General features: G+C 46.6%; 1 protein-coding gene across 1 annotated transcript in view; it reads right to left on the bottom strand.

Moving 5' to 3' along the window:
• The window catches only part of HS3ST2 (heparan sulfate-glucosamine 3-sulfotransferase 2), a 94,229-nt gene extending 69,489 nt beyond the window's left edge, over positions 1 to 24,740 (bottom strand). Inside the window, exon 1 of the mRNA XM_036826310.1 lies at positions 23,918 to 24,740. Coding sequence (XP_036682205.1) covers positions 23,918 to 24,402 — 485 coding nt within the window. The 5' untranslated portion in view covers positions 24,403 to 24,740. The remainder of the gene's footprint in view (positions 1 to 23,917) is intronic.
• Between the last annotated feature and the right edge of the window lie 1,498 nt (positions 24,741 to 26,238).

The raw sequence follows: 26,238 nt of genomic DNA, 5'->3' as shown, positions 1-26,238 counted from the left end.
GGGCAGCATCGGGCGGGGCTGGGCAGCGCTGGGACCCTGTGGTAAAAACAGTAGATCAGCATTACCATACCTGAGTCCCGGGGTAATGAGACCAAGGCAGGATCTCATAGGAAGAAAAAGCATCCCCCGGACTCTTTCCGAGGCTGCAAATGGCAGTAGGGCACACACCCTAGCACAGGGGTCTCCAACCCCCCGGGCTGCGGACCGGCACTGGAGGGAAGCAGGAGGTGAGTGGCAGGTGGGCGAGCGAAGCTTCATCTGCCGCTCCCCGCCGCTCCCCATTGCTCGCATTACCACCTGAACCATCCCCAGCCCCCCAATCCGTGGAAAAATTGTCTTCCACGTAATTGGTCTCTGGTGCCAAAAAGGTAGGGGACCGCTGCCCTAGCAGACCCTGTACCACCCACCCTGCCACCTGGAACGAGGAAGAACTGGATTTGCAGTGGTCGCCTGCCTGCATACGCCGTTGTCCTTTCAACAAATTGTCTCCTCTCTCAATCCCATTCTTGCACTTCTCAATGACTCCTGCCCTTTCATAAATGCAGCTCCAGGAGCCTCCACTGCTGGGTTTCAGCAGCCGTGGACACCTAATCGATAGCTTTTCATAACGATTTTCTCCCCAGCAAGGACTCTGGCCCAAACTATTCAGCTACGACACACCTGGATTGAACTAAACAAAGATGTCAAAGCAACCAAAGAGGCAATTTGTTATTTATGCTTTTTAAGGACTCATTCTGAAGCTGCTGTAAGATATAGGAGCCTCCACCAACTGTCAAAAAAGCCTCTTTGATCCAACGTTGCAGAGGATATTGAATCTGAAGGGTGGTGCTTGGTGGGTTTGCTGGGAACACCTTCCAAAGGAATCCAACATGGATCATTCAAAATCCCAGGCTATGGAATGTTGCACCCTGAGTCCCAACTGCATGATGGATTTTTGCTCAAAGAGATTCTAGAGCGAGACAAAGGAGCTTTAAGTCCATTTGCTCCAAATTCAGTCATTCAGATACAACCCCCAGAATTCTGGCCATATACTTGCACTATTGTTTACTTTCTATTTCTCCTTAAAATCCACTCACTTTTTTTTGCCTACATAAACATATATTTTTTTAGTTTTAAAAAAATTTTGTTAGAACCGTAAATGGAAAACCGTATCTCTTGCCACAAATGGTAGGTAACCGTAAAAATAAGTACAGAGAGGAAAAAAAAATTAAACTCTAACTAGGTAGCGTTGCAGTGTTAGCTATGAACACCAAGCAGACCTTCTCCTTGACTCAACTGGAATGAGGAATGGGTATTGAAAAGGGCATGTTTTCACCATGAACTTTGATGTGCATAACATGAGTATACATCACCCCAAACCACCTAGTTATGACACAGTCCCCACTCAGGTTACACAAACCTAGTCTAACTCCCTGATTCTACAAATGAAAACACTGACACTAAGGGTACACAAGTCATCCACTCAAGAGCAAAGGCAAGTTGATGAACTTGTGGGAACTAGAACATGGGTTTCCTAACCCGAGACCAGAGCTCTTCTGACACCACTGTTGGACTAAGCTTTCCTTCCTTCAAGGCTCAGGACCTCTGAGCATCACAAGCTTCCCCTGGGAGAACCATGCTGGAGACATTAGTCTAGGAAGGCTCAGCTATCTCCCAGCCACCCGAGGTCAGCCCTGACTGGACACAGTGGAGCACAGAGCCCTGGGAATGGCTGGCTGCCCTGGTGCTGGGCCTCAGGGACCCTCCTGGAGGAGATGGCCTGGTCTGAAGGATTCCGAGCAAACAAAGGCCTGATAGGCACCTTTTAGCAAGAGACTAAGATGGGACTGAGAGACTAAGATGGAACCCTCTGTCTAGACCAAGCTCAATCTAAAAAACTGGAGGACTTGAAAGTCACGGCTGAGCTATCACTACTGAGCAGCAAAGTAGATCCCTGGTCCTTGGGAGATCTCTGTGTCTGCTTCCAGAGAAAGTAGTTTGGAAGAGTAAGCAGCTGGAGACCTTGACTTCTTTTTGAGCTCATGGGCAAGAAAGAGTGCACGATATGTTATGTGACAGATACATTCTATGCCCTGTTTCACTTCCCTTAGCCCACCTTGACTTCAGCGGGCAGCTATGATGGACAGTTCCTGTGAACCCTGACAGCACCCCTGCTCACTTTCCCCTCACCCAGGGCAGTCCAGAAAGAAGCACAGGGAGGGAAACACTCCTTGGAGAAACTCTTAGCCAATGGCTCTCATCTGGAGAGACAATTTTGAGGCACTTTCTAGAGGATTCCTTAGAATTCCTTGGATTCCCCAGCACACTGAGTCCAAGTCACCACCGGGGCCAACCGCTATTCGTATTCACTTCCCCCCTTCCCCTTGCCCCTCTATCCACTATCCTTCCTGCTTCCAGGAATCATCTCCAAAATAGGTCAACTGTCTACTCCTGTAGAGAAAAGAGAAAAGATCACCAGATGTATGGAAGAATAAAGTACTGTAGCTCATAAATCAGTGCGAGAAATAAGAGTAAACGTTAAAGCAGGACAATCGCTACAAGGAACAAAAGTAATATTAGAAATAGCTGCATTCTCAGCAAGACTCAGAAAACACTACATCCATTCAACTGTAGAGAGGGAATAATCTGAAGTCAATAAGGGTTGCATGGAAAAGAAGAACTGATTGGTAAAGTAAAAGCCAAAAATGGAGGTGGGACTCCACATTTCAAACTACATAGCAGTGAATAAAGCAACTCAGGAGACACTTATAGAATTCAGAGGCAAAAGAAAAAAGTGATAGAGAGAAGAGAAAAGAATTTTAGAGGACAAATCTGTAAAGTTTATTAAGAATTTAATGGAAAATCCAGATGAATGCTATTGATCAGAGTAGAAGTGTTAGTAAGTAGCAAGGTAAACTCATGAACCACATCTAAACATATCCTGATTCAATGTTTTAACTTAAACAGTAGAGAAAAATCACAAAGCATCCAGGTAGGGAAAAAGACAACCACACAAAATGAAACAGTTTGTCTGCAGAGGAAAAAGATGAATCCAGCTGACATCAAACTTCTCTTCTGTCTCATACACACACACACACACACACACACACACACAAACACGCACGCCACAGGACAGTAGAATGCTGTTTTCAGAAGGGTTTTTGTTTTCTTTTTTAAAAGTTTTGCCCTAAAAATTTTAATTCAGCCAAATTATTGTTCATGTGTGAGAAAAGCAGAAAGATATGCTTAAACCTACCAAAGGGCTTAAATTAAAACAGTAACTTAAAAAAAAAAGTTATTGATGAAAGTTCTCCAACTGGTTGAGAGATAAATAAAAACAAACAGCTAAAGAAAGGATATAAATTAATGGAGGAAGGAAGGTGAATACTGGCACCAGTAAACACAGACTTACGCTGTGAATACAGTAATGAAGCTTACGGACAATATCAAATGTAATATTTGAAATGAGATACATTATATGAGATGATTTAATAATAATTACTTAGAAATAAAGCCCTCAGCAACAGCAGCTGCCACTTACCATTCCGTTCTCACCCTCCGTGGCCCCTGGTGATGTCTCTTTCTACAGTTCGCAGGTAAGCTTTTTGTTTTTAGCTGTTACACTTGAACTCTTTTATCAATTATCTATGCTTTACCTAGCACTTCTGTGATTCATCAGCAGATAGAGTTTGGGGGAAATGATACCCACGTGAGTTCAGGATGTCATGTTAAAAATTATTTTTAAAATCATGAGAAAAAGTATCTTTAAGATGCACCAAGTGGGCTTCTCTGGTGGCACAGTGGTTGAGTATCTGCCTGCCAAGCAGGGACCGGGTTCGAGCCCTGGTCTGGAAAGATCCTACATGCCACGAAGCAACTGTGGCCCGTGAGTCGCAACTACTGAGCCTGCGCGTCTGGGTCTGTGCTCCGCAGCAAGAGAGGACACGCGCACCGCGATGAAAAGTGGCCCCCGCTTGCCGCAACTAGAGAAAGCCCTCACACAGAAGCGAAGACCCAACACAGCCAAAAAAAAAAATTAATTAATTAATTAATTATTTTTAAAAAATGCAGAAAACTATTAAGACACTGATGAAGGAAATCAAAGACGATACAAACAAATGAGAGATATAACCATGTTCTTGGATTGGAAGAATCAACATGTGTGAAAATGACTCTACTACCCAAAGCAATCTACAGATTCAATGCAATCCTATCAAACTACCACAGGCATTTTTCAGAGAACTAGAACAAAAAATTTCACAATTTGTATGGAAACACAAAAGACCCCGAATAGCCAAAGCAACCTTGAGAACGAAAAATGGAGCTGGAGGAATCAGGCTCCCTGACTTCAGACTATATTACAAAGCTACAGTAATCAAGACAGTTTGGTACTGGCACAAAAACAGAAATATAGATCAATGGAACAGGATAGAAAGCCCAGAGATAAACCCATGCACATATGGTCACCTTATCTTTGATAAAGGAGGCAAGCATATACAGTGGAGAAAAGACAGCCTCTTCAATAAGTGGTGCTGGGAAAATTGGACAGGTACATGTAAAAGTATGAAATTAGAACATTCCCTGACACCATACACAAAAATAAACTCAAAATGGATTAAAGACCTAAGTGTAAAGCCAGACACTATCAAACTCTTAGAGGAAAACATAGGCAGAACACTCTATGACATAAATCACAGCAAGATCCTTTTTGACCCAGCTCCTAGAGAAATGGAAATAAAAACACAAATAAACAAATGGGACCTAATGAAACTTAAAAGCTTTTGCACAGCAAAGGAAACCATAAACAAGACCAAAGACAACCCTCAGAATGGGAGAAATATTTGCAAATGAAGCAACTGACAAAGGATTAATCTCCAAGATTTACAAGCAGCTCATGCAGCTCAATAACAAAAAAACGAACAACCCAACCCAAAAATGGGCAGAAGACCTAAATAGACATTTCTCCAAAGAAGATATACAGATGGCCTACAGACACATGAAAGAATGCTCAACATCATTAATCATTAGAGAAATGCAAATCAAAACTACAATGAGATATCATCTCACACCGGTCAGAATGGCCATCATCAAAAAAATCTAGAAACAATAAATGCTGGAGAGGGTGTGGAGGAAAGGGAACACTCTTGCACTGTTGGTGGGAATGTAAATTGATACAGCCACTATGGAGAACAGTATGGAGGTTCCTTAAAAAACTAAAAATAGAACTACCATACGACCTAGCAATCCCACTACTGGGCATATACCCTGAGAAAACCATAGTTCAAAAAGAGTCATGTACCAAAATGTTCATTGCAGCTCTATTTACAATAGCCAGGACATGGAAGCAACCTAAATGTCCATCGACAGATGAATGGATAAAGAAGATGTGGCACATATATACAATGGAATATTACTCAGCCATAAAAAGAAATGAAATGGAGGTATTTGTAATGAGGTGGATTGAGATTTAGAGGTCTGTCATACAGAGTGAAGTAAGTCAGAAAGAGAAAAACAAATACAGTATGCTAACACATATATACGGAATCTAAGGAAAAAAAAAAAAGGCCAGGAAGAACCTAGTGGCAAGAACGGGAATAAAGACACAGACCTACTAGAGAATGGACTTGAGGATATGGGGAGGGGGTGGGGTGAGATGTGACAGGGTAAGAGAGTGTCATGGACATATATACACTACCAATGTAAAATAGATAACTAGTGGGAAGCAGCCGCATAGCACAGGAGATCAGCTCGGTGCTTTGTGACCCACCTAGAGGGGTGGGATGGGGAGGGGGGGGAGGGAGGGAGATGCAAGAGGGAAGAGAAATGGGAACATATTGTATATGTATAACTGATTCACTTTGTTATAAAGCAGAAGCTAACACACCATTGTAAGGCAATTATACTTCAATAAAGATGTTTTAAAAAAAAAATCTACAAACAATAAATGTTGGAGAGGGTGTGGAGAAAAGGGAACCTTCTTGCACTGTTGGTGGGAATGTAAATTGATACAGCCACTATGGAGAACAGTATGGAGGTTCCTTAAAAAACTACAAATAGAACTACCATACGACCCAGCAATCCCACTACTGGGCATATACCCTGAGAAAACCATAATTCAAAAAGAGTCATGTACCAAAATGTTCATTGCAGCTCTATTTACAATAGCCAGGACATGGAAGCAACCTAAGTGTCCATCATTGGATGAATGGATAAAGAAGATGTGGCACATATATACAGTGGAATATTACTCAGCCATAAAAAGAAATGAAATGGAGGTATTTGTAATGAGGTGGATGGAGTTAGAGTCTGTCATACAGAGTGAAGTAAGTCAGAAAGAGAAAAACAAATACAGTATGCTAACACATATATATGGAATCTAAGGAAAAAAAATGTCATGAAGAACCTAGTGGCAAGATGGGAATAAAGACACAGACATACTAAAGAATGGACTTGAGGATATGGGAGGGGAGGGGTGAGATGTGACAGGGTGAGAGAGTGTCATGGACATATATACACTACCAAATGTAAAATAGATAGCTAGTGGGAAGCAGCCGCATAGCACAGGGATATCAGCTCAGTGCTTTGTGACCGCCTGGGGGGGTGGGATGGGGAGGGTGGGAGGGAGGGAGATGCGGGAGGGAGGAGATATGGGAACGTGTGTATATATGTAGCTGATTCACTTTGTTATAAAGCAGAAACTAACACACCACTGTGAAGCAATTAAAAAAAAAAAAGATGCACTAAGTGGTTTATGAGGATTAAATACGAATTCGATTTTATCTAGTTCTTTTTCAGCATTATAAAGATGCTTGAGCCCTTCGCTGATTTTTTTAAAACCTTCTGGCTCTATTCTTTTTCTCATTCCTCATTTTGCCTGTTTGTGCTCTTTTTTGTTCTTGATTAAATACCACAGATGTTTGTCTATTTTATTGATTTTTTTCAGAGAATCAGTTCTTGGGTTTTTTGTTTAAAGCAATGTTACTGTTTTCCTAGATTCATTTCCTGTTTTTATCTTTCCTAATGATTTCTTCTTGTTCTTCCTTACATTTGTGTTATCATTCTTCCAACTTTTGGGGTGGAGTCCTTAGTCAATTCATCTTCTTCATTTAATAAAGAAGCTTGGCTGCTGTGGAGTAGAGTTTTGACTACATCTGACTAGTTTCAGTAAGTATTGTACACATTAGCATTGTTTTCCACATATTGCACAATTACAATCTTGAAATTCTTCACTTACCTGAGTAATTGAGAGGTGCGGTTTTAACTCCCAAGGTTATCTTTTTGTGATGTAAAAGACACAGCAATAGAAACATGTTATTTAGTAACATGGAGGGACAGACGGAGAGGGAGCCAAAGGAATCAACATCGGGTGCCTCCACGAAGTGGACATCAGAACGTGGGGAGACAGGCAATAGGCTGCTGTTTTTGTGACGAGCCTCATGATATCATTTAACTGTTTAGACGAGGCAGACATATGGCTTTGACAAACATTAGAACCACAAAAGCAAGTGGAATAAAATACTAGGCAACCATAACATAGCCAGTTGGGGCAGGGGAGGTTGGGAGTCACGGCATTCTAAGTTATTCTTTGTTAAGGCTTTGTTTGGTCAGATATAAAGGTAACTATTAAGCACAGAATTAGCTTGTATAACTTCCAGCCCAGTAGCAGGAAGAAAAGGAGGAATAAAGAAAGCTCCAACAATTCAAATAGCAGAGAGTCAGGGGAAGAGGAAAAAAGAAACAATGAAAACGAACAAAATAAATGATAGAAAAAAGTCCAGATACGTCAATAATCAGAACACATATAAAAATGTAAACTTTCTTATTGAAAGATGATTATCAGACTAGATAAAAACATGGAAGCCAGCCAAATTTTATTCCCCCACCAGAAACATATCTGAAATAATAGGACACTACAAGTGTGACGTCAATCCAGAGTAAGCGTCATCAATCACTACACGTCCTCTTTTAAAAAGAAAAGAAATATATCCAACAGGAAAAACAATTAACAAAAAAATTCAGGAAGTAAATACAAATCAATAATAAACATTTTATAACAGCTATCAAATTTTTCAAATTAAAAAGAGATTGTTTCCACATCTTATATTGGCAAAGATCAAATAGACTGTTAATAGTGTTAACAAGGTTGTGGGGAAGAGCCCTTTTAGGCTCTGCTAATGGAGAATAAATGCCTCACCTATATTGCAATAGGAGTAGAGGAAAGTTAGCAATTTGTTTCAGAAACTTTTCTTTCTTTTAGTATGTTTATCTTCAAACCCCAAATTCCTCTGCAAGAGATATATCTTGGGGGGGGGGGGAAATGGACAAATTTTTGCTGCTATCCTTTTTCTTACTAAATAATAAAATGTGGGGACAATCTAAATGTCCATCAATAGATTTGGTTAAATAGGGCTTCCCTGGTGGCGCAGTGGTTGAGAATCTGCCTGCCAATGCAGGGCACACGGGTTCGAGCCCTGGTCTGGGAAGATCCCACATGCCGCGGAGTGACTGGGCCCGTGAGCCACAATTACTGAGCCTGCGCGTCTGGAGCCTGTGCTCCGCAACAAGAGAGGCCGCGATAGTGAGAGGCCCGCGCACCGCGATGAAGAGTGGCCCCCGCTTGCCACAACTAGAGAAAGCCCTCGCACAGAAACGAAGACCCAACACAGCCATAAATTAAATACATAAATAAATTAAAAAATTAAAAAAAAATAGATTTGGTTAAATAGATTACGGTACATCTACACAAGTAAATGTTATAAAAAGCATTTTAAATGATTCTGTAGATGCATACTTATTGTCATGGAAAGATATCCAGGTCAAATTGTAAAAGCAATTGGTAAATGTGGTAAAAAGCAAAATCCTAAGTGGCTACAACCAGAAGTCCAATTCTGGGTGATTTTAAAATTATTTTATCAGTTTCCTAAGTTGTCCACAATGTACAACTTTTATTTTAATTTTTCAAAGAATGTACTCACATAGCTCAAAAAATAAAAATAAAAGGTGTGTAGTGAAAAGTCTCTCTCCTACCCCTGTCCCCATCCACCTAATTTCACCCCCAGGAAACTGCCATTACTAGTTTCTGTGTATTCTTTCAGAATCTGTTGTGCACAAATAAGAAAATTTAAATATATATTATTCCTTTCCCTCTTTTACACAAAAGATAATAAGGTTTTCACCTTGCTATTTTTTAACTGAATAGTAATGTATCTTGAGAACTTTCCATATTCGTTCCATTTTTCTTTTTTTATCTGCTATGCTGAATTCCACCATGTGGACGTATCTTTCTTTGTTTGCTTACTTATTTACTTATAGATGAATTATAATCAGCAAAATTAAAGCATTTATATGTTGGGGACAATGATCTCAGTAGCAGATGCCAGATGTCTTGATGTGTGGTATGATCATCACCATATTTGAAATAGGTTAGTAGGAACAACGAGAGCTGACCATGGAAAAGTCCAAATAGACCAATAATCATGGGAGAAAGGTAATGTTAGGAAATACAAACCATCTTTTCCTCAGGGGCCAGCACAGAGTAAGAGATGTCGGAGGGGTGGACACCTCAGACACGTCTGGTGCACGTACCCCTTGCTTCACTGTGCTTTATGTGCGGACCGCCCGTCTCTATCCCTCCCCATCACTGTGTCCATTTACTTCCTGGTCACGCCACACCTTGTGACCTCCCTCTCCAGCGGTACAGGAGCCTGAGTTATTGCAGCTCCTTCCATGAATTCAATTAAAACCCACAGGCTGGCAACACTCACATTTTTGCCTCCAGCCCAGGTGACTTCAGCATAACCACCCAAGTTGTGTCTTCATCATCTAGTGAAAAGAAATCCATTCAAACTAACCCAAGGGAAAACTGGGGTTGGTGAAAGGATGCTGGGGTGGGTGCCTTGCGGATATAAAGTGCAGGCAGTACAGTCAGACTTTAATGGCCTCTCCCTATTGTACACGGGGTCTCTGTGTCTAATTTTAGATGCCACAGAAAGAAAGAACACGATTGGTGGCCCATCCGTACTGGTGGCTGAGGAGTGAAGTCTTGTGGGGCTCTGGGAAGCATGGGTTCTTCACCAAGTACTGGGAGGAGGGAGCTGTGGGCATCTCCAGTCCAGGGTGGGTGCTCTTCCCAGGGCAGAAGAGGGGGTGCTCTGGCAGGAGAAGGTGCATTGGGGAGCTTTTTGTCCCTGCTGAGTTGGCTCGGGATGGAGGGAGTGGAGAGCAGGGGATGCTTCTGTCTCCGTCCTTAGGCTGTCTGGTGCTCAGGTGGTCAGACCTGCTGTTGGTAGATCGTGAATTGGTTTGTTTTGGGGGGGGGGGGAATCCTTGGATACCTCTTCCTCTGTGGTTTGTGATCCATTTTCCCCCATCGCACATGCCCCGCCAACTCTCCCCAGGACCTCAGCCAAATCTTCTTATCCACCACCAGGCACTCTGATTATGAGATGCATTTTCCACTGCTGCCTCCTCCATGTCCTGACCTCAGACCTTTAGGTGGAGGCCTGGCTGGACATCTGCATTGGCCACCAAGGCCCCAGACCACAATGGAAACCCAACCTTTGTGTCAGACCCCAGCATCGTTCGGAAATGTGGGTGTGGGATGGGGAAGATTTAAAGGCTACCCACATTCTTGATTCTAACTCATAACAAAGATGGAAGGTAGGCTTGTGAACTCCAAAAACATGGGAGCTGGTTCGCTTTGATAAGAATTAGGGATATAGGATGGCCCTTCAGTAGCTGAGTTCTACAATCATGGATATTTTTAAAATAAAGCTTTACTTTTAAATTTTATCTTTAAAAGTATTACACAGGAAAATAGACTTTTATTAGTGTTAAGCACTATGAATTTTAACACATGTATAGATTCATGTGGTCACCACCACAGTCAGGACACAGAAGGGTTTCATTCCCCCACCGCGCACCCGCCGCAAATTCCCTTGTCTGCCCCTTTATATTCACACCCTCCCCCTGCCTTAAACCCTGGCAAACACTGATTTCTTCTCCATCATTTTAGTTTTGCCTGTTTGAGAGTGTCATGTAAATGGAACCATACAGTATGGAACCTTTCTTTCACTCGGCATAATGCCTTAGAGCTTCATCCAAGTCACAGCTTTTTTGTTTGTTTGCTTTTTTTAAGGAACAGTAAATAAAGATTTTACATAGGCCACTTAGGTTGGAATTGTCAAGAAACTTTGGGTAGCCCTCAGGTAATTGGTCTTATCAAACCCAGAGTTCAGAAAAAAAATGATACAAAATCATTCCAGAGAAAAAGATCTAAAAATACTGCATAGCTGGATCTTTTCCTTCAGTTCTTCACGTCTGTATTCGCTTTTCCCATGATGCCCCATCAATTTGCAATTTAAATTGAAATCACAGCTTTTTAAACCACCCAGACTTTGTAATGTCAGCCAGTCCCTCCCAAGCTGTTGATGGACCATGACAACCAAGTATGATAAAATAATACAGTGACATCAAAGCAAGAGGGATCCAGGTGGGTAGGTCAGCATTTCCCAAAGTGTGAGATATGTACCACTACTGGTTAAAAAAATATTTGAGTGGCACATAGACATGCCTTTAAATGCCACCTAATCACATCATGACAAAATAATCATCTTTCCTTTTTCATTCTATTCAAATCTTCTGATTACATCATGGAGAAAGTCTTAGGCGCTATAATGTTAACGCCTCCCTAACAGATTTTGATCTCTCTCTTTAACAGAAAAAAAGAGGCTGCCTCAGGCAGAATGTGGCACAGGCAACAGTATTGGGCTGGAGTCTAATTGCATTGTTTGGTTTTTACTGCATTGGTTTCTATGACCACTTTCTGTTTCTGGCAAGTGATGATTCTCATTTAAGATAGTGATATAAAGTTTCATGTTTAAGTAAATAGGTTAAAGCAAAAATTATGAGTGGACTTTAACACCATGTAAAGGTTATAAAAGTATTTGTAGATGGCACCCAAACGACTGAAGATTGGGAAACAGTGTGTCAGATTTTAGATAGAACTTTGCTGACTCTCATGATGGGAGAAGCTTGTTGACAGATTACCCCAGAGGCAAGACAAACCTGGATGATTGCCTAGCTCTTCCACCAACGGTTCACACACACAGACTCTCAATACTCATCATTCAACCAACCCAATGGAGCTCTCTCCACATCAAAGCTCTGCTTGGCTTTAAAGGGAATTGTGTCAGAAATGACACAGTTCATCCTCCTGAGGGGTGGCTGCCTTCTCTTCTCCATCATACCCTTCTCCCTCCAGTCTCCTCTGCACCACCGTCCCAATGTTCTCCTGTCGTTCTGCAGGTGCCAACTAGGCTGGAGAGAGGTCCACCCCTGCCCATCCCTTAGCCTCGCCTTGCAACCAAGACCTCACTCTCCAGGTCGGACTTCTATCTGCACCAAACCACCTAATCAGAGAGGCTCTCACCTCCTGTGCAAGCTAGGTCATCTCTAAAACATGAATCTCTGAGCCATCACTGCTCCAAACTGCTTCTCCAGGGGACAGGAGCTCTCTGCAGCTGGGTCACCACCCCCAGCTCCTGGTGCCATAATCAGAGCAGCTCAGAGCTCTCCATCCTTCTACACACTTCCCTGGGCACCAGCCACCTGGACAGGGTAGAAGTGCTCAGAGGTTCGTGTTTTAGAGATGACCTTGCTTGCACAGTTGACATTTGAATCATGTCCAAGTTTGAGTACCTATAAAAAAATAGCTTTGAAATAAGCACCTCTCAGAGTCTTTGTGCCTGTTTCCTCCTTGTCATCCTTGGTAGGAGAGAACAATCGAATTAAGTCAAATTCTTTCCCTCCTGACAAAATGACGGTCAGACAGAGATTTGGCCCAAGTTGCCCAAGAATTTCTGGTTAACGGAGATGTTCGTGCTAGAGAAAATATGAGAAAGAGGCCTTAAAGTAGTAGGGATTTTGCCACCACAGAGCTTTGCAGTGACTTAACTCATTTCTCACAGAATTAATAATTCAGATCCCACATTGTTTCAGGCAGAAGTGGCCATAAACTGCAGAGAGGTTAACCAGCCACCTTCTAAAAATGGGGATTGATCCTGGGAAATGCTACCTCCACTTTAAGCCATCTCACTTGAGCAAAATGAAAGCTGTTGGATGATTTCATACCTTCATTAAAACCATCAAAGCAGAAATGCACTGCAAAGAGGCTGCCAAGGCAGAGAACATTTCCCCATGCTCCAGCAGCTTTGGAGAAGGTGGGGAGATTCAGATCCTGATTATCTTGCGGGAAGGCATTATGGTGTTCAATTCTGTTTGAAGGAAACCACACGTAAGCCCCCTAAATCTAGCAATGCCATCAAGGCAGCTCCCTTGCCAGGCATGTTTATGAGGCTGGAACAAGAATGAGAAGCTGGGTGATACACACACTGAGTGACACGTGCCTTTTCTGGGTTGGAGCAAAGGTAACTCAATCTTCAAAAAAATCTCAAGAGATTACCTAAGAACACTGCATTTATAAAAAGGGCCTCAAAGACCTCCAGAAAGAGGGACTCTGCCATCTCTCACCAATTTGGGGGGGACCCTGCAGTCTCCAAGCTACAGTAGAACGTGACGGTCCTTTCTTTGGTTAGTTCAAGGATACCTACAGGTAGATGTTTGGCCCGTCAAACCAGGGGCTGTATTGGGAAGTATGTTAGGTTCAGACCCCAGCCTGCTGTCACCTGGAAGGGTCTGAAAGACAGCAAGCCCTTAAGAGATGTCATCATCACACCAGCATCTTCCCTGACTCCCCTCTCCTACCTAGTCCCTATGAATCCATCAGCAAAACCTGCAACTGTACCTTCAGAAGGTACCCAGCACCTGCCCACCTCTCACACCTCCACCGTTAGCACTGCAAAAGCCTCCTAATCAGTTTCCCTGCTTCTGTCAAGCAGTCCAAGAGATCCTTTTAAAATATAAGTCAGATCATATGACTTCTTAGCTCCAAACCATCCAATATATCTCCCCACTAGCTCAGAGTAGAAGCCAAAATTCTTGCAATGTTTTGGAGACCATTTTGGCAGTATGTATCTCGAGCCTTTAAAAAAGTTCTTCACTGTGACATAGTAATTTCACTTCTAGGACTCTATGCTAAAGAAAGAATTAGAGGTCTAGGCAATGGAGAGTTACTTAAATAGAAAAATAAAAATTGGGGATCAGCAACTAAATGTCCAAGAAGAGGGGAATGGGTAAGCCCTCCACGGGACCACATGATAGAATGAGACCCAGACACTGAAATCAAGGTTTGGAAATATTTAATGGTGTGGGAACATCTTAATGATGGACTATCGGGCAGAGAATGCAGGACTGAAAATTGTGCCTTATGTGTCTACACTACGGTCTTAATTTTGTTTGAAACAAACAAAAGCCCCAATTCTGCCGCTCCCCAGCCAGGTGGCTTTGGTCAAATCTTTGAGTCTCTGAGAAGACCAGTTTCTCCAACTCTAAAAGTGAGAGGGGAACATTTTGGATCTCTCAGTTTTCACTGGTGCATGACACAGCATATACTTTTTTAAAAAGTAATAAACAAATCATAAAAAAAAATTCTTGCAATGCCCTGCATGGATCTGAATGGGGGCCTGGCCACCTCTCTGAATTTACTTCTCATAACTCACCTCCTTGCTGTGGCCACTCCAGCCGTTTTGCCCCTAGATTTCCCTCAGTCACACCGGAGACCCTGCTGTCCTCAGAGCCTCTGCATTTCTTTTCCCTCTGCCTAGAGGGCTCTTCGCTCAGATCACACATGCTTTGCTCCTTCACCTCCTTCAGGTCTTTACTCCAACGTCACCTTCTCTGTAAGGCCTTCCCGAAAACACCCCGTCTAGAATCGCAGTGCCCCCCTCCCTGCCCATCGAGCTCTCTCCATCCTCCTTCCCTTCACTCTCCCACAGCACTTGTCACCATCGGACGTAGATATAATGTACTTACTTCTTTACTGACCATCTCCTTCCCACCCCATAGAAAGTAAGCACCACAGGAGCAGGGAATTTTGTCCGCTTTTTTTTTCAACCGCTCTCTCCCCGGGGACTATAGCAGTACCTGGCATGGAGCAGATGCTCACTAAATATCTGTTGAAGGGGAGGCTGAGTCACCGGCACCGCACCCTGCGCTCTCTCACCCAGCCTCCCGAGACCCACGTGTGAAAAGCCTAACGAAAGGCTGGGGCCAGTCTGTAGCCTTGGAGCAGACTCACCAATCCCTAGTCGTCCTGTACACCTAAGCGTAGTCACTCAACAACTATTTATTGAGCACCTACTGTGTGCCAGGCACCACTCTCAGCCCAGGGGACACGACCATGCACAAGACAGACAAGATCCCTGATGTCCCGGAGTTTTCTGTCTGGTAGGGGAGACGGTGAGTAAAAAGAAAAATGAACAAGATCATTTCAAATTGCAATAAGAAGTAAAAAGTAAATAAACCAAGGAGGAGACAAGAGATAGAGGGCAATGCGGAAGGTGAGTCTGGGGGAAGAGTGATTCAGGCGGAGGAAACAGCCACTGCAAACGTCCTAAAGCTTAGGCATCAGCTCCCCGGAAATCCTCTCTGACCCACCCTGAGTGGGGGCCCCTCCTGTGACCCCATATGCCAGGAGCATTTTCTCTCTCAGCATATCTTGCTATTGGATTTGTCTGCCCCTTCAATTCTTTAAAGGAGAGTTCTTTTGTATCTTAATTTTTCTAGGACTTAACACAGTGCCTGGCATACAGTAGGTAGTCAATAAATGCATGCAGAACTAAAGTGATTTGAAAAAACTTCTTTTTGATTTGACTGTAATCAGAAGTGAAATTGTGCAATGAACGTATTTAGAAACAGCATCCCTATAGGGCCACCCCTTTCACCCGCCTCCTGCAAAAATCCCGTCTGCCCATTGAGACCCAAATAACACACTATCTCCTCCAGAAAGCCTTCCAAAATTCCAATTGGATTTTGTCTCCCCCAACACTATGATAGCTCTGCTTGCATCTCTGTTATGGTTCCTATCATCAGCTCTGACTTGTGTAAAAACTTCCCATGAACATTTCATAACCCATCAAACTGGGAGGAACCCAGGAGCAGGACCTGTGTCTTATTCACCTTCAGGTTTTTAGCACTTAGCTCAATAAAGGAATGACGAGAAAATCAACGACCGATAATGACAGCCAACACTTGTTGGACACCTTCCACATGCTAGAAATTTTCTGAGCACTTTTACATGGTATCACTCGTTCAGTCCTACATGTAGGCAAGAGGGTTGGACTCCATGTGCAGATAGAACTGGGTGGGGCACTTGTTGGTGGACCAACACTCCGTGGTAGAACCAAGATTCCAACTCGTTCATTCTGATTCAAGAGCCCGAGCTTTTAATCACTGTGCTGAAACTGTCTTCTGATCTCCATTTTGAGTTCATCTCATCCATGAACTCAGGGCTGCCCTCCTTCCCTCTTTCCGGTGCTCCCTGAGGCACTGCTTCAATGCCAGCTCTTTTTTCCACCAGGCCTAGGGTGGATCTGGGATTCCATTACCCGCAGTGAGCACCAAAGACCCGGAGCCCTGAGAAAGCAGGAAGCCTCCGCCTCATCAGGGTCGATGACTATTTACCCACCTGAAGGCAAGCTTGGGGAGCCCTGCTATCACAGACACACTCTAAATGGGTTCTGTTGACAACATATGGTAAGTCCCAAGGACAATTTTCCCCATCGGAGCTCCTTTTATGCAGCTAAAAAGTATTTACAAAGACATAACATTGTTTTCCCCTCTTTATACAGTGAGATCAAACTCTCTGAGAAAGCAAGAGTGACACCCTGCCCTGCTGTTATGTTTAAGCCTCACATCAGGCATCGCAGAGGGGGAAAAAAAAGGACTCTGCATCCTGAGATTTCAAAAAGACATCCTCTCTCACATGAGCCTCAAAATTTAAAAAACAAAAAACAGAATAAAGCTTTGAGCCCCTTTCACGTAAGTTGCCAAGTCCCTAGTGGAAACAACTTTACTTTTGACTTTTGTTAACACTGATGCCTGCAGGTATGTAACGACCTATGGAGATACGATATTCATGGGGGAGACCGCTGATTCTCCACCAGCAAAAGCAGTGATGAAACCAACAGTAAACTTGTGGGTTTTTTTTTTTCTTTTAAATACCTGCTATACCCTTTATTCAGGGACTCCTGTTCTTCTGAAGGCTAGACTACTTTGTAAATATTGTAAGCAGCAATACTTTTCTGAATGCTCATATTTGTTCTGAGTTTTCCTTTGGCTTGTCTCTTCCAATCATTAACACATCAAAGGAATCTGAACGCTAGACACATCACTGTATTTACTTACACTGGATTTTCTGCAGACTAGTAGTGTTTCTTATGATGTTGACGCATAGCTCGTCTCAGTGATTTTAGATACTACATTAGACCTACTGGTGAGGAAATTTATTATCTTTTCCACTTCACTTTCATTCCTTCTGATTACATTAAGGAGAAATGTTTCACATTGATATAGTATTTCTTTAACTGCTCTTCTTAGTATCCCCTAATGTCCTCTTTTAAACAAAGATAGAGCAGGCCACAGGCTTGGAACATTCTAGCCACTTTCAGTAGCAAAAACTCAATAGCACTGTTTGTTTTCAATCTACTTATTTTTACAATTACTTTCTAATTATGGCAAGTGATGCTGGTTTTCCATTTAAGGTGGTTTTCAAATAAAGTTGTTTTTTAAAAATATGTATTTTGACTACATTTGCATAATGGGTGTTAGCTTTACAAATGCACAGCACATCTCTAGAAGGATACACAAAAACGGATCCCGTGACTGCTTCTGGGAAAAGGAACTGCGTGGTGGAGAGACAGAGTGGGAAGGAGCAGAATGGTTTTCATTGAATATCCTTTGTCACTCTTGAAGTCTGCACTATGGGAACATATTATCTATTCTAAAATGTACACACTGAAGAAAAATCAACCCAGTTCTTTATAAAAATTATAATTTTTAAATGTTAACGTAAACATACAAATTATTAAGAAAATAATAGTAGAGGTCATGCCAGGTTTTGGCGACTAAGAGGCGGTACAAAAATGACTGAAGCCTGGAAAATGCTACCCTCCGAAGACGTGGGCGTGACGCTGCCTCTCAGAGAACAGCAGTGAGAGGTCCTTGGGCCTCCACCCAGAGCAGACACCCTGGTTTTCTTACTCGTGGGAGCCGGTGGCCACGAGCACTGAGATGGAACCACGATTAACGCCGCTGATTTCAAAGCTTGGGAAGCCACTCCCAGTGGACTTGTGTCCGGGAAATCATGTGATGCTCAAGCCCCAGGTAACCCAAGCAGTCCATCTGGCCCAAGTTCCTTGGAAGCACATGCTCAGTAGTAACCCCTTGCCCCTCTCTCTCTAGGCTGTTATCCTCTGAGGAAGCCCCGTGAGTGCAGCATCGGACCAACAGCCCAGCTGTGGAGATGGACAGGCAGCAATTACCTCTGAAATGCTAAGTTATTTCCATCACTGTGGCTTTCACCCACCTCATCCAGCTGCCCATGGACTACAAAACCCTCCAGCCCATCCGTGCAGCCACTAGGAGAGCAAAGTGGCAGCACAGCCGGTCTACAGCAGCTTGGCACTGATTCCGGCAAGTGGTAGGCGTTTGACAAATAAATGGATTAAACCACCCTGGGGTTAGTTCTGGAGGGGAGAGACGGTCCCACAGGTTTAGGTAGACTACGTGACCTTGCAGACGCCCTCCAGCCTGACTCACAGCCAGCGAGCTTACCTACCCGCCCCACACCCGAGGGCGTGCCCTCCAAGGGCACTCATTTCGGGGCACTGCGATCAATCCGGAGCTGTGTGCTTCCGCCCCCGCCCCACCCACTCGGCCACTCAATCATTCAGGAATGACGCGTGGAGGTCTAACCAACGAGAAGAAAACTATTCTACAGTCCTGCACGCCAGATGCATGGAACAGAAGCCAGCACTGCAGGTAACAGCACCTGTTGGGCATCAAGCATGCCCCGAACCTGTTAGGGACTCTTGGGATATGACTCCAAATATCTGGGCAGAACAGCAGCCCGTGAAGAACATGACCACCAGAGCATCTTGTTGTCTCCTGGTGGTTGTCAACCCACACTTCCCCTCATTTCAGGATAGAAAATGGCATGGGTAACAATCAAAAATGTAAAATGGGTACAGCTCCTTCACCAATCAGAAGAGACCCCTGCTGGCTGCAGAGACAAGCAGGGTCTTAGGGGCTCCCTGCTGGGCCGGGCATTTGCCACCTAGTTGCTGGCCCTTTGTAAGGTCCCATGAGTTTCCAGAACAGAGGGCATCTCTGGGGGAGAGAGTTTCCATCCAATATGGAAGCATCGTATCTCAAGGACTTAAGACCCCATCAATCATTAGACACATCCTAATTTCAGAGATGTTAAAAGGTGAAAAAGAAAATGTGCTTCTTAGAATCTATATAATATTTTAACATCCAAAACAGCTGTAACAATGTGTGCCAGTTGAATAGCACAGGGGCTGGTCCGGGTCTTTCCCCCCTAAATAGCCACATACCAAAGGCCATGGGGAAAGTCCAGTCTTCATTCCAAGCTCTTCCACTGTCCCACCCAGCTCTAGGGGGAAGCAAAGCCAGTTCTTCAAAAAGCCTCCTTGAGTAATGACAGTCCTTCTTGCCCATCCTGAATGTTCCTCGGTGCCTGACAAGAACTGTACACGTGCTGGAACTAACTACTATATCTCCAGCTGCTGCGAGGCTGACAGAGACCTACAAGGCGGACAGAGGATTTATGGACTCAGCGGATCCATTTAATCAGCGTGTGTGACATCCTCCTGGACAGAAGCAGGAAAACTCCTTATGAAGACGTGTCTGCACAGACACTGGAATTGTGTGTGCAGGTGCCCACGTGTGAGCTGTGCGTGCACACACATCTGTGCACGCGGCAAGCACGGGTCCATCTGTGCCATGTGTCCATCAGTTTGTTAAAGGTGGTAAAGCCTTCTACGTTCATTACTTCCCCTGCCTTCTGCCTTTGGTTTTATTTCTTCTTAAAGTTTGCCTTTCTAGAGTTTGGCTTCGCTCTTGAAATTTGATTTCTTGATTGAAATGAGCTGGATCGGGTGATAGACCTTATTCTGTGCTTTTAATTCTCTTTCTCACTTAGACTATTGCCTCTCGGGCAAATGCTGTGTCTTCTTTGCCTTTCGCCACCAGCAGAACACCACTGCCGCTGAACAAATAAATAACCAGACTTGTGGAGCCTAAAATTTACAGGACAGGCTCAACTATCACAATTTTGACACCAGAGCACAGAGTCAATTATCACATATTAACTTGCTCTTGTTGGCATTTCAATGCATTTAGAGAAGATTCACTTCCTCTTCACACTGCCACCCCCACCCCCAGTCACTGAAAACCAGCAAAATGGAGAACACTTTATACAAAATTCAGCTTCCCCTAAGACTTTAAAAACTACTGGACAATGCACAACTTACGTCTCTTTACGAAAGATGAAGGCCCTGAATATTCTGTCTCATAATCAACCTTTGATGCATCCCGAATATAATCTTAGATTGGGAGAAGCACTTTCACATACATTGTCAGATATCATTCTCATTTTAAAGGTGAGCACACTGACACCCAGAAATGAGAAGTGACTTTTTACCAATGCAGGAGGAAGGAGAGAAGGAAGGGAGGGAGGGGAAAAAAGGACAATTAAAGCAGAGCTGAAAGTAGAACTTAAGGCCAGGACCCTTCTGTATGTGGAGCAAATTGGGAGAGGGGAAGCTAGCCAGGTGCAGAGGTGAGGTAAGCTTCAGTGATGGGCTCTCCTAGGGTGGCCTGAACTGGGCTAGTTCCAAGAGAGGATTCAGGCTGGGGGTAAGGAAGGTGCAGATTCTGTCTCCTGGTCTCTGGCCAATGGTGCCTCTCTGGCTGTTTCATTCTGCCTTCAGGCACCGTTTGTCACCTCCTGGTTTATCTCCACTTACTCACAGAAAGAAGTCTCTCCTTTTGATTTGTCCATTGTCTACCTTATTGGGGCCTCCAGACCTGGGAGGTTATCCCCAGGGGCTTCAAGGTGGGCAGATCATAATGAGATCCACTGCCTGCAACTCTGCAACTCTACCTTTAGAAAACACAGTCCCCTACAATAGGTGCAAGGGCTCTTTGGCCATGTCTACCCAGTGGACACTGGCTTTATGGTGGCAAGCTGTGTAGAACACTGGTTAGAGTACTTGGCTGGAAATGCACACACGCACGAGCTCACACACACACACACACACACAGCGTGTATGTGTAAATCTTGGTGGGACAGTTCATGCCAATGACTTTTGGGCCTAAATTTCATCAACTTGCTTTGGGTCCCATTCCAGATGCTCTCTTTTTGGGTTGCAGTTTTCACATCTGTGAAATGGTAAGGGCAACAGGCAGAGACAGAAGCATCTTACCACCTGCCATCCTAAGTCATGGAATTCAGGAATAAAGTGAGAGCATGGGTTTTAAAGAAAACCATCTATCCCCATCACTTCTGCAACTAATGCATATTACTTGAGTGATAATAAAGAGTAAAACACATACAGAGAAATGTTCTGGAAATTATGGAAACAGCATCCAAATGGGGCAGTATTACCTTATGCAGAAATGACCATCCACACCCGAAACCCTGGGCTCTGGGGGTGTGGATTTGCAACCCAAATAAGCACAAATCACACAGCCCCTCCTGATGCTAGAGGCTCCTAGCCTTCCTGGGGAAGTGATGGGGATGGGGCTGTTAGTACCTGACCTGCAGGCTAAATGTTCTTTCAGAAATATAAAGGGGGAAAGGAACGGTAAGACAGACCCTGGGAAGTGGGGGGTAGTAGAGAGAGAAGTGGAGCTGTCAGCATGCTTGATGTTAAATAAAACCTACCAAGACTCAGCTGAGAATTTTAGCAGAATCCAAATGTGCTATATAAAAAAAAAAAAAAAAAAAAAGGCACGGCTCCCATCTCTAAGGTTCACAGCTAAGCTGGCTTAGAATCACACATGCCAAGGTTAAAAATAAAAAGCAGCCATCCCTGAATGACACAGGCTCCGAGAAGGAAGCCTGAGGTATGGTGTTCGGTGGCAGAGCACAGAAGAGCGAGTGCAGGGGCTGGGTGCAGGGAATAGGTGTTTAGTGGAGGGCTCAATAAAAGCCAATGCTCAGAATTTTGCTGTTTTGCACTTAAAAGGCACTTCACTTTGGCAAAGGGTTTCATAATGATCTTTAGATTTTCCATCGAGGAAGCCCTGCCGTGCATTAGAGTATGGCCATGGCTGACCCACATCGCGCTCTGCTGTTAGATGTGTTTGCCTCTCCCACCCCACGGTCTGGCTCAGACGCTGTCCTCGAATACTTCGTACACCCAGATGGGATGCCTGGAGGTCACAGCTTGGAAAGCACTAGACCTGCCATTCTGTGCCACCCTCCCTATTCCATAGAGCCAACATAACGGTGCCGGGGCCACCCACAGACCAGCTGTGCCCTGCGGCACTCCACTGGAGAGGGGCTGTGTGTCTGCTTCCTGAGGAAGGGGCATGTCCCACCCCTGGTCCCATAAGCCATGACCACTGCAGGCCAGGGCTCCCTGGCAAAGGGGACAAGTTGGTCCTTTTGCCCCGATTCTTACAAATCCAGGGTCCTTATTATGAGCCCAGTGGGGTCCTCCTTCTAATGAAGTTGTCCTTTATCCAATATGCTTATGACTTTCTACTCCCTAGAGGGTTTACTTTAATAAAATTTTTAAAGAATAGCCTCAGCTACTGTGTCAGCTACCATGTTACCCCTCGCCAGTTCCATTACTAGGCAGACATTTCTAGCAAGTCTTCAAGGGGTCAGGCAAATGGTGAGAAATTTGTGACCCAGGTTTTATGGGGACCACATACATGACACCACCCCCAGGGATGCCCTGCTCAGCCCACACATGGGCCAGTCCTACACTTCAGCACCATACAGGGCTTGGGAGGGAAATGGGCATTGAACAGTGGAGGCTACTACCTTCCAGAAGCTTCAGGCTATTCCCAGACACCACCAGCTTGGGTGACTGTCATCCCTGGCCGTGCAGTGGCGGAGTGGACAGTCTGCCTATGACTGGTTGCCCCCATGACCCTAGCCAGCCTTCATCTGAGGTGCCTACAAGTATTCCAAACTCCACACCCTGGCTGCTGGTTTAGAAGCATCGCCCAGTGCAAAGTGTCCCTTTGACACTTTTAGAGCGCTTAGAAAGGCCTTGAGAGGCACACAAGGCAGGGACTTTTCCTGCTCCCTGTGATGGACCAGAAAATCAAGGCTCAATGAATTTTAGGAATTTGCTCAAGCTAAGTGACGGAGCCAAGACTCACATCCAGGGTCCTTTCCACTATTCAAAAACACTAATTCAGGGTCACAGTGACTGGGAGTCTCGGGCCAGATACAGCAGCAAATACCTGGAGCTCAGAATGAGACTCCGGAAGGGACCTTTGTCATGCCGGCACCTCTCTTTCGGCCTGAACTCCGGGGACGTCGCCCAAGCGCAGAGCCCTGCCGCGAGGGGGCCCTCTTCGGACTTTCCCTTCTCTGGGTCCGTCAAATGCCAGGAAAGATCTGGCGAGACTCAGGAGGGGGCTGTGTTCAGGCAGCACCTGTCCTGGTTGCCCCTTCCCTGGGCACTCGGCTTTACCCCAGACGCTGGACACGGAGCCAGCCCTCCAGCTCGCCCCGAGGTCAGGCCAGAGATCTCCCTTTCCTTCCGGCGATTCCAGAGCCAACTGTCCTTCGCCGTTCAACAAACCGGGGCCCGTCTGCACAATCACTGGGAAGTTCTGGATAAATCCTTCTGCTAGAGTTCCCCCACGCCTTCACGTGTCAACCGGAACCCACTCAGCGAGCCGGGTTAAGGGGAAGCGAAAGCGCAGGAGATGGCTCAGAGGACGGAGCCGATTGGAGCCGGGGCGCGCTGAGTGGGGCTCCCCTCCTTACCTGTACCAGTCCAGCCCGCGGCCGTAGTTCCTGTCGAAGAAGTGGGGCTCGGTGCCCAAGGCCCGCACATCCGGGTGCACGCGGATAAACTCCAGCACGGCGCGGGTGCCTCCTTTCTTCACGCCCACAATGAGGGCTTGGGGCAGCCGCTTGGTACCCAGCTTTGGCGAGCCGGAGTGGTTGGAACCGGAGAGGCGAGGGGCGGGCGCGGCAGCGGCGGGCGCGCTGGGAGCGCTGCGCTCGCTGGGCGTCGGGCCCGGGAGATCGCAGGGCCGGGACTTCTGGAGAAGTTTCTGGCCGCCCGCGCTGGGGCCGCGGAGGCAGCGAGGCGCGCCGAGGAGGCGGCTCTGGCCGAGGTCGTCGCAGCAGCACAGGAGGCTGTAACACAGGTAAGTGCAGGAGAGCGAGAGCGTGAAGGCGAAGAGCAGCCTGCGCGCCCTCCGCGGCTGAGGTGGCCCCGCACGGCCCAGGACCCTATAGGCCATGGCTCCATGGGCCCGCGCCGGGGGTCATGGTTTCCGAGGGGGCGCCGGCGGCGGAGCGGCTGGGGCCCTGCGGCCGCCTAGAGGGCTCGAGCGGCGCGGCCCGGGCCACGGGGGTCGGGCATAGGGGGCGCCGTCTTCTCCGGGCGCTGCCGGCCCGGGCGCGCACCATGCCCGGGGATCCCGGAGGCGGCGTCTCCTCGGGGAACGGGCGGCGGCGCCTCCGACATCCCCGCGTCCTGGGTTCCGGGGCTCCGGGCAGCGGGGCGGCTCCCGGCGCTCCTCGGCTCTCACGTGCGCCGGGTTAGAAGCGCGCCCAGCGCCCGAAGCCCCATCCCGGATCCTCGCGCCGCGGCGCCCCGAACGCTCGGCGGCGGCGCGGCGGTGCGGGCGGGCGGGCCGGACGGTGGCGCTGGCCGCCGGCCGCGTTCCGGCTCCTCGAGAAATGCGGGGCCGAGCGCGCTGCCGGCTCTATTTAAGGAGTCGCCTGACGTCAGCCGCGCGGGTCCCCCGAGCCCGCGCCCCGCCCGGGGACCCGGCCAGCCCCTTGGCCCCCACTCTCTATCCCTCCCAGGGACACACCACCCCGGGCCCTCCCCATGTAGGCAGCTACCTAAGGAGCCCAAGCCAGCTTGGGATGGTGAGGGGAAGGTGTCGAGGCATTTGCTCCTCCGGGAGGCTGGATACCTCGGCCACCAGGGCCTCCCGACACCCAGGGGTTCGAGACTGCGCCAGTATCCAGACCCAGACAGAGACCCGGGCACAGACGCAAGCACCCTGCACTGATAACAGGTCCCACCACACTGACACATGCACGCACGCACAAACACAGGTACACGCGTACCTGAGCGGGATACACCCCCAGACCCCACATGGGGAGGGGAGAGAGAAATCTAACCTGGGCGCAGAAACACCCACAGGGACACTCCCTCTTCCGCCCACCCCCGTTTCACCCAACGGACACCCAGAGCCCGGAATCGGACATCGTGCGGTGTGCGCACGCAGGCGCGGGACTGGGACACACGCTCTGGACGGGATGGGTGGAGGAGACGAGCGTGAGTGAGATTCCGTGACTATCCGTGGAGCTCCTTGGACCCCCGCGCGCTGACTCACACCCAGGCGGCTCGCTCTCACGCCCACGAAGCGTGCATCCCCACCCACTGTCACTCCCTCTCCCTGGGCCTGGCGGAAGAGCGAGCCCCAAAGGAAAGGACCCCCCGAGGACGGGTCCCTCTCAGCCACCGCCCCCTAGTGGTGGGCTGCTCCCCGGGGAGCTGACCAGGGTCCCACAGCGTCCCTAAGGTCCAGGACTTCTGCACGCAGTGGCACGGGGAGGAGGAAACAGAGGGCGCGGAGGACTTATCCAGGAGCAGTTCCTCCTCGAATGACTCCTAAGTGACTGCCCACAGGACAATTCTCAGTGACCGTGCCCAGAACAGGCTTGAGTGACCAACCCCAGTACTGCCCTACGCAACCACACTAGCGGATCAGAGCTGTTCATCAGACAGGCCTAAATGACCATGGCCAAGAATGCAGCTGGGCTGTCACTCCACAGTGCCATGTCATCCTGTCCGGGTGTTCACCAAGTGAGTACCCTCGTGAAATGTCTGAGTGACCACCACCCTCACTGCACCCCTCTCTCTCCCCAAACTGAACATCCTTTTTCAGGGTCCTTCATGGGGAATAATCTGGTCAGGCTCTGTGGACTTTAGCCCAAGCTAAGGGAATATTCTGTCCCCAAACCAGACCCATCCCTAGAAACCTTAGGCCAATCCCTCTCTTACAGATGATAATAATACCTAGGAAGTTTGTTTCAAGCACTGGGCATGTGTTAGCTCA

The sequence above is a fragment of the Balaenoptera musculus genome, chromosome 15 (assembly GCF_009873245.2).
Source record: "Balaenoptera musculus isolate JJ_BM4_2016_0621 chromosome 15, mBalMus1.pri.v3, whole genome shotgun sequence".
Taxonomy (NCBI): domain Eukaryota; kingdom Metazoa; phylum Chordata; class Mammalia; order Artiodactyla; family Balaenopteridae; genus Balaenoptera; species Balaenoptera musculus.
Note: the sequence above shows the minus strand (reverse complement) of the source record. Positions and strands in the feature narration are given on the sequence as shown.